Source organism: Pyxicephalus adspersus, chromosome 5 (genome assembly GCF_032062135.1).
Source record: "Pyxicephalus adspersus chromosome 5, UCB_Pads_2.0, whole genome shotgun sequence".
Lineage (NCBI taxonomy): Eukaryota > Metazoa > Chordata > Amphibia > Anura > Pyxicephalidae > Pyxicephalus > Pyxicephalus adspersus.
Genome location: NC_092862.1, coordinates 121,215,381 through 121,224,819, shown reverse-complemented (window position 1 = coordinate 121,224,819; position 9,439 = coordinate 121,215,381). Strand labels below are relative to the sequence as shown.

At 34.7% G+C, this 9,439-nt stretch overlaps 1 protein-coding gene across 2 annotated transcripts in view; it reads right to left on the bottom strand.

The window, feature by feature from the left end:
- Positions 1–547: 547 nt before the first annotated feature.
- Positions 548–9,439, bottom strand: part of DPP6 (dipeptidyl peptidase like 6) — a 626,323-nt gene continuing 617,431 nt past the window's right edge. For both annotated transcript variants that reach the window (XM_072412585.1, XM_072412586.1), the window contains exon 26: positions 548–7,718. In XM_072412585.1, coding sequence (XP_072268686.1) covers positions 7,575–7,718 — 144 coding nt within the window. In that variant the 3' untranslated portion in view covers positions 548–7,574. The remainder of the gene's footprint in view (positions 7,719–9,439) is intronic.

Below are 9,439 nucleotides of genomic sequence, written 5' to 3'. Positions count from 1 at the left end.
GTATGTACTGACTTGTCTGCCCTTATAGACAGGTGCATTAAACAGACTATTGTCTGATAGTTGTCAGAAGATCAGGGCCTTTCAGAAACCATGTTTGTCTTACACAAAGGGCCTGATTTAATAAAGCTCTCCAAGGCTGGGGAGAAAACACTTTTATCAGTGAAGCTGGGTGATCCATCAAACCTGGAACAGATTTCCTCAACATCATTTACTATTTGCTATCAAACGTTTTGAATCCTGGACCAGATCCATTCCAGGTTTGCTGGATCACCCAGCTTCACTGATGAAAATGTATTCTCTTATTCTCTCCAGCCTTGGAGAGCTTTATTAAATCAGGTCTATTGAGAGAAAAGCCTGAATATGCAGTATGTGCAACTGAAGCTGGGTGACTAAACAGCCAGGGGGCTGAAAAACATTTTTGTTTGGTTGTTATGATCCTTGCATGAGAAAACATTGTGTTACTTGATGTTGGGATAAATAAATTTACATATATATATATATATATATATATATATATATACAGCTTCCATCAAACACCAACAAACCATCTTGATAAAATAATGATTTATTTTATGGATGACGAAACACTACCATGCCACATCCTAGCTTTCTTTCTACAAAAATTGAGGACAAAAATTAAAGATTTTACATACCAAGGTACACCTTGTCACCCAGTGAGATAGCAAAAATGTTAAAACCATTAGTTTTCATTTGGCATATTTTTTATATTTATTTTTTAATGACCTTTCACCATTTTTTGTAATGTACCAAAAAAATATCCACTGTAATCAAAATGACTTACAGATAGTCTATTGTCCAATGTGACATAAATAACAGTAACCAACATTCAAAACTTTTAGATCAAACAAAAATGTAAAAATGACAGAAAATAACCTGAAATAAAATAACATAGGAACAACATTAATACATCATTTTTCCAGAATGGATGTGTGTCTACTAACATTACTATGTCAAAAATTTTAGAAACCGGTGTTAACATTCAAGCTGTCAAAAAAAGGGAAAGAAAGGAAGATTAGCTGTTTGGACTTAAATTTAAAGCTAACTGTTTAGCGAAGGGTGATGTCTGACGGCATGCGGAACACAATACTAAAAAGCAGTTGGCGTTGTCACAAATTGATGACATACATTCCGTATTTACAAATTTATATATACAACATTAGTACTGGCTGAAAATTTGGTTGGAACATTATTCATCGGTAGTTGATTTAAAGCCAGCGTATCAAAAAAGTGTCCATCTGGATGTCAGTGTCTTTTTCCTTTAAGGGAAATAAATATTCCAAATTCCAAAAGTATATGGAACAGCAAACATATTTTGGAGTCCAATCGATACAAAGATACAATACACAAGTTTTATTTTTTTTATTACTAAGTGAATCATTCTGACCTTATATCATCCTAAAGATCACATACATCTGAGCATTTCATAAAGTTTTTGTTTTCAGGGCTAAAGAGGATATACATTTTATCATAACTGGGTCCATTTCAAACCTTGGTGAGAATTCTTTCATTAGGTTTTAAAAAAATTGTAGACAACTTTTCTTTCCTCCATGGAACTCCCCTGTTCCGCTCTCTGCTGTGGAATAGAAATTCTTCTAACAGTGAGCATGGATTTTCCTGACAGTTAAAGGTTTTGACCTTACCAGAACTGCAGTGTCCTTGTAAGTTGTGTGTTGAACTGATAAAATAAATAATGCAGTCTTCCTTCTCCTCCTCCCTCCACTGTTAAAGAAATGAGGAGAGGAAGATGTGCTTGTAGTCTTGTCCTAGGGTACCAACCATGGCTGCCTTTAAAGACACACATAGATACAATAGAATAGTAAACGTAGCTGCCCTAGGGCAATTCAATGTTATTTGCAGGGATACAATGTCAAAATAAAGGAAACAAAGCCTCAAAAAGTGCAGCCACTACATGTAATGATTGGTCATATATATATATATATATATATATATATATATATAATCTTTAAATCTAAGGATCGGTAATACATTTTTTTTGGGTTAAGATATCCTATGAAGGAAACTTGTAAGGTAGAAATACGGGCTGCTATTGTTGATCTAAGAGAAGAAACCATGGAAGATGATGGTGCTATCAAATATTAATGATATTTCCATAAGTCTATCAAAATAAATATCTAATGCAGCCCAAATGCTTCATGTGATATTTAAATTGTGTCACTGTGGTTCTGAAAGGTAATAATCTATATTGAGCCATTCCATTCAGTATAAACTTTCCTACCCAACATATAGGGGCACATGGCAATCATCTATGAAGTGTTCTTCATAATAAATGCTTTATTTTTTATTTTAGCACTTAGCTCATGGTAGCTTTACTTTGGAGTTATTTGAATCATATAAAGGTGTATTATTGGAGCTTTTATTTACAGATGGCACTTTTGTTTCAGGTTCACGTCAATAACAAACGTTAGGACACAATCAAACTACTAAAAGAACTTTTCTCCAAAAGATACTAACATGCCCAACAATGATAATGATCTTACAAGCACACATGTACATACAGCACACATACATGTTTGTCATCCCTTTTATTTCCTGAACATCCTTTGCTTTATATCACAGGCACTCCTCTTTATTGTATGCATTAGTATAGACTAGAAGAATAGATGGTTAGAAGATCCAGTATTTATTCTTTACATTTTAGCTGTGAATATTACCTTGTCTTTGTTATTTGACAACATGTCAATTAGAATGAAGTGAGAATACTATGGGGTACCTGTTTTATATTCTGCATTGAAATATAAGCAGAGGCAGGTATAAACTTGAATTGTAAATAAAGCAATTTAACATAATCGTTCTACTTTCTCAAAGAAAAATAAAACATCGACACACTAGCTATTTCCGTTTCTTGTCATGAACAGAATGCCAGCTTTCACAACACAAGCGGGAGAAGAAAACGGGACTGTAAATAGGGTGACATTGCATGTAGGACAGAGTTATTAGTAATTGTAGACTTAAACTTTCAAAATCATTGACTACAGAGATCTGGGATTCTACAGGGACTAAATGTTAAAGAAATTATATGTTATAATTGCATTTAGGTGAAATAAAGCAAATTTGATTACTTTGCACCTACGACCTTCCAAACATATTTTCCAAGGAGTAGATACTGGCAAGTTGTATATACCCTTCAGGAATTATAGATTCTAAAGTAATAGCAAGTCAACACCATCCTTGTTCATACATCCCACCCAAACTATATTGCTATACTGATTGCTGAATATACTATATCTAAACTGTACCTGAATTTTGTATGTATATATGGAATGAAAGATACATGGATGTTCTACCCTAAGCCCGAAACAGCTGAGCTGGATTACATACCTGTACTTTTTTAAGTAAACTCTCATTCCTTATATATTGCCACTCCTTGCCTGTAGACTGCCATTGATGAAGGAGGACATCAGAAAGAAGGAAAACATACATACATCTTTAGTTTTAAAAGGCATCCAAAGGGTTGGTCGATTAAAAGCTGAATTTTGCACTGGTTTTAAATATCCTTACTATGATATGGTGTCTTACACTTCCTGCTGTAGGAAGAACAATTACCTAAAGTATGAAAAAGAAAAATACAGGAATATTTAGGGAATATCAAATATGCCTGGAGCCGTCATCTAGGTTTTGTCTTTCATTTACTAGAACAACTGCACAATCTGTCAAAGGGCAACAGCACCACTTCTATCAAGATTTCTGAACTCTAATTCTTATCTTTGACCCCTAGAGAGAGTGAGGCTATCCCTTATCTATTAGGAAGCCTGGAAAATATAAGCAGTGCTAATAATTCACACACTGATAATCTCACTCCAACAGTAATAGGAGGCCAGGAGAGGCATCAAACTATGAGTATAAAAGCCAACCAGAAAAGTTAGGGTGGACTGTGTTATATTTTTGGGGAATTTTGGATGACATTTTTACTCCATTACCATAATGATGTCATAATGGCCAGGGCTATGGATAAAAGCTGCCTACATCTGTCTATAATGTAAGCAGTGCCTTAGATAGATTTAGTTTTCAAACTGTTATGAAATCTGTAAAAAAACAAAAAAAAAAAATAACTGTGTAACAATACATAGATTTGCTTGAGAACAATTTAAAGAATACGTTCTAAGACTTCTTGTATACTCAATGTACCGCCAGGCCAATTGTCTCGTGCTGCCTCCTGTTCTTCTTACCCCAGTCTGAAAGCTTTACTTAGTATCATATGAACAAATCCACAAAAGTCATACTAAAGGCAGGGCAGAGAGACCTGGAAAGAACAGCCTACCTATTCTATGTCAGCACACCTAGAACCAACATCTAACTGAGATGAGTAAAGTGATGGTAGTTTGGTCATAAAGGAAATACTAGTCCACCAACTATTAGGTAAAGTTCAGTGTCTTTCTAAAACCTATAATCCAGAGGAGTGTGTTATTAAATCTTAGCAATATGAGGTGTAAGTGGCTCATAATGATGACATTATATCTGTTTGCTTTTAAGACATTTTAAATAAATACATTGCATAAAAATACAAGTAGAATATATGTTCTTTTGTACTCCCTACAATTACTAGTGATGGATTATTTCCATGTTATTTCCATATTATCCATCATTCTTATTTCTGTTGTGTGAAATAATGATTTATTCTATGTCTCCTCCTCTAGGGTTGCTGCCTCTCCTACTGTTGGTAACAGTTGGTAATGTCAAAAGTACAAAAGGTTCATTGTGTTTTGATTTTTTGGCATAATGAAACTCGAGCAGTTTATAACAACCCACCTTGCAGATTTAATATTGGTTCATCCACAGCAAGGATTTTGATTTGTTTTATAATTTAAATCTTCACTCTCATTTGCTGTTTACTACTTTTGAAGGAAACTTATATGTCAATGATATGATCTTATATGATCTTATATGTCAATGATATGAAATTATATGATCTTGACGACCTTCTGAGCATGCTGGAAGAAGTAAAAGCAATGTGCTGGTACCTGAAGATGCCTACTGTGAAATTTAGGTGAAAGTTTACCAAGAACAGAAATGGCAAATAAGCAAATAAAAAAGATAGTCGAACAAAAACAATAATAGTGTTTCTAAGAATAAAGCTTGTTAGAGCTTTCTTTATAACTCTGTGTTTTTGGAGGGCGACCACAACATAGGTGTTTGTTTGACTTGCATTATAGTTACATCATGTCAATTATGTTTTTTTCTACATTTCAGTGAGATGCTGCTATTCTAAAGGAACTAGGAAGCATGTTTAGTGTGAAAAGGATTCTAGCTGATAATTTACCATATATGATATAAACACAATAATTCACATTTGTAAGCCTGCATTTAAATTCACCTTTCTTTTGTTCCCTTCCATTCCTAGTCATGAAGATGAAACAACTGATGAACTTAAACAATTCAAGACATTAGCAAACGTGTCAAAGTATCACTATATAGCAATAAATCAGCAACTTTGTAGTATGTTTCAAGTCTGTTTGACTGTTTTTTGTATCTTTTGGATTGTGTCTGTAATAAATGAGAAAGAGAACGTGAAGAGTAATATATCTTCCATGTACATGACTAGAATGATGGTTTATTACTGGTAGCAAATAACATTACAGACTAATATTAAAGTAATTGGCTTGGCTAGTATCTGAGAAACAACTGCAAAAATCCAATCCATGTTCTTATTTATGTTTCTTTTTCCTGAAAGAAGAGAGAAAATTGATTGTTGAGCAATTTACATTTCAATTGAAAACGCACTGGCTTACAGTTACAGATTCCTGTGTCACCAAATGATAGAAGACCTAAGTCAAAATGCTCTTATCTTAGGTGGTTTCAGGGGGATTCCAGAGTACATATTTAAGTATATATATAAATATCTTTTTCATTTTGGATAGGTTGGCCTGTAGATAAAACCCCTGGATTTTTTTTTTACTCTATGTGTCCGACTGGAGGATTCACTTTGACTTACTACTTGGAGATAGATCAGGAAGTAAGTGAAAATTATTCAAAGTAATGCTAGGCATATACCATGCAATTATGGTTTGATATTGTGATCAAGTTAAATCAAACTTTGCGATGGACTATAAGTACTCAATGTTTCATCACCTGTACCCCTGCGGTCCTAATTTAGAAACGTAGCAGATTTTGATATATAGATGACACTGGAATGACGTTGTCTTTTTCCTCTATAATCTGTGCCCATTTCCCTGTTAGCTTCTACAACTTCTGTCTGGTTATGTTTACATTTTGTAAGGATATATTGCCTATATTCCTCAATCCTGTTGTTTTTTTTTCAATAAAGTTCTTTCAAAACCAATAAAGTATTGAAAATACAATGCTCCATCTTTGTGCTCAATAAATTATTGGAATTATGGTAGATTTACCCATTATATCCAGTGGCTGATGAAGCCAACAGTGGCTAGGGAGGGTAGGGGGCCCTAGCACCTCCCTATGTTAGCCCCTAGTTTAATCTAATTTAAATATTATTAAGAAAAAATAAAATGTTTTGGATTGCAATATGATGGGTTACAAACTGGGAAAAGAGTGCCTTGCGTGATCGGTTTTCACTCACTGTATTTGTTGACAACTCAAAATGTAAGATTTTTGCGTACTTTGGTTCTAGTTACCTAGAAAAAGTAAAAAGGTAAATATTCCCACTGAGGGCACAGATAATAAATCCCTGTCAGGGGTTCTACCTTTCTCCAGTCCATCCAAAATTTGTATCAATTAAATGCACATTTCTTTGAAAAGACTCCCAAGTATGTACAGCCCACCATCAACTGACAAAGTCCTGCTTCCTCCCCAAACAGGAAGTCACCAAACGAACAAATATCAATCAGGTCTTTTTGAAAAACAGCCAACGAGAAACACAGTCCAAGACATTGTAAATATTCGTACACATCTTTCATATTCTGAAGCAATTGGTAAAGAAAATGGATGGGTTATAAAGAAATCACAACAAAGCCAGTAGAAACAAGATAGAAAAGATGAGCTAATTACATAATGATACACGATTTTAGCAAGATTATTACATTGTCTTTGTTTATGCTGCCCTGAAAATTGCCATTTTCTATTTTTTTTAGATTTCATGATGTGAGCAAGCAAACTATAAATTAGTATTAATAAAATAATTGTGCTATAATCCCTTTTGAACTAATAGTATTAGTTTCTTCAGACTCAAATGCAATGTTAATTTAGTGTGATAAGCATGGACTGAATGCTACCCATGTCATGAACGTTAACAGGTTGTCTAGTCCGAGTCCTTTTGGAGTTCCGCTGAAGGTCTAGCTTCTTCACTGGTTGGTGTTGTTTTTTTCTTTTCCGCCCCGCTGTGTTTTGAAGTACCGCAGATTCCCTTTAGTAACAAAAAGCAGAGTTTTAAGTCAGCAGTTTAGGCTGAGTTCACTATGCTTTATGTCCTTCCACAGAAGAAACTTTGGGGTCTGGTTAGCCTTTGGGGGCACTGTTCCGTTAAACACATGCTAAACATAACATTTTGTAATTTTCCAAGGAAAACTATTCAGTTGCATATTGTTCTGTAAGAAATGGTTTGTGCTTGGCACGAACAAAAGTTAATCCTCCTCCTCTTCCTCTATGGCTACTACGGGAGGCTTGTCTTGAACTCTGAAGCATTCTTCAAAGAAATTCACAATAGACTTCTGCAAGTGTTGTTCCATCAATGGGGACTTCATATAATGGTTCTCATCTGGGTATATCTGTAAGGAAAAACATGGTTAAAGGGGAACTATAATCTTTTTTTTTTAATACAAGTGCATGTTTGTAAAGTAACTCTTCCTCTATACTGATGTTTCAGAACATTTTTCTTCATTTCAGGTTAATAATAGATTCTAACTAGAAGCAGAATGTTCTCATTGAGTTTTTGGCAAAAAAGGGGGGCAGGCTGTCTGGCATCAATAGAAGGCTACATAATGTTTATGAAGATTTTTTCATGGACAACACCAATGGTACAGATGCATGAACTAGTTTAGAGAAGTGTATGGGTTTTTTGAGGATTTGAGAGTTGGCCTTAACGAAGGTGCAAATGCATTGCTTGTGACGAAGACTATGTTAAATAGTATGAAGAAAGTGTTTCTCTACCAACATATGCAATTTTAGTGGTCTATGGTAAATAAAAAAATGTATCTTGCTTTTGCATTTATTTGGGAGTCACTTGACCAGCACACTTCAATGAGGCAAAATCAAGCATTAGTATTCAAAGACATTTGTGAGCTTCCAAACTTGTGCCAATAATTTTGTAATGGTCCTTTTTCGTTCCTGTAAGACTGTTCCCCTGTGCCCAAAGTCAAGTGTCATGAGGTTAGTGTGAAAAAACTCAAGTGATCAGAACTGAGCCTTCAAATCTATATCACAACCCTTGTGAATATTTAGAATGCAGATTTCTAGGTATCTGAGGATCAGTACCTGACACAAAGGGAAGTTTGGTCACCTTGTAAACTAGTAGATACTAGAAGTGAACACCGGGGCAAATTAGCAAATCCTCTGTTAAGGGAGGTTGGTTTTATCATGTAACAAGCCTATGGATAGACAAAATGTGGTTAAAGATATGCCTTCCCAAAAATAGGTTGGGTGTCAGGATGGCATCTTTCTATCATTACATGTTAATGCAGTGCATAATAAAATGCTGATATGTGTGTTTTGTTGTTCCAGTACTTACAAATATACAGAATAACTGTATTTTCCTCTTTATTTTTAAAAAAAAAATATCACAGCCGGAGTTAGGTAAAACCTGAGTACACGGCTGACATGACTGGAGCTTGCTGCAAAGGCTTTCCTGAGGTCATGGTAAACCATGTGCTATATTTTGTTCTTGGTTTCCTTTACTAATATTGGTGCTCTTTCAAGTGAATCCTGAAACAATATGAAAAAGCATAGAAAATCCCTATATGCCCTTCACATTGGCCTAAACCCTAATGTGCATTTCTACCTATGCAATCTCTAAATGTCTGGTCCATTACATTCCTAGAAACAAGTGGGTTTAATATCTCAAGACAATTAAGATTGTGCTAATTGACTACCTCGGAAACACATTAAATATGACATTCCATTATTTATCAGCAGACTTTGAGTATAAAGGGATCATTATCCAATTAAAATTGTTATATAATAAAGGTTAAAGCTATAAAGTGGAAATGCCAGCCAAAGGCTTAAGTGATATAAATAATATTAATTATTTCATCAATAGTTAGGTTTTCATTCTATAACAGGGCTGATGCAGTAAATTCAGTGGCCCTGATTTATTAAAGCTCTCCAAGGCTGGGGAGAATACACTTTCACCAGTGAAGCTGGGTGATCCAACAAACCTGGGATGGATCTGGTCCAGGATTCAAAGCATTTGCTAGCATATAGCAAATGACATTAAAGAAACCTATTCCAATTAATGCCCAATGAGTGGTTTTGAGCTTGTTAAAAAAATAAA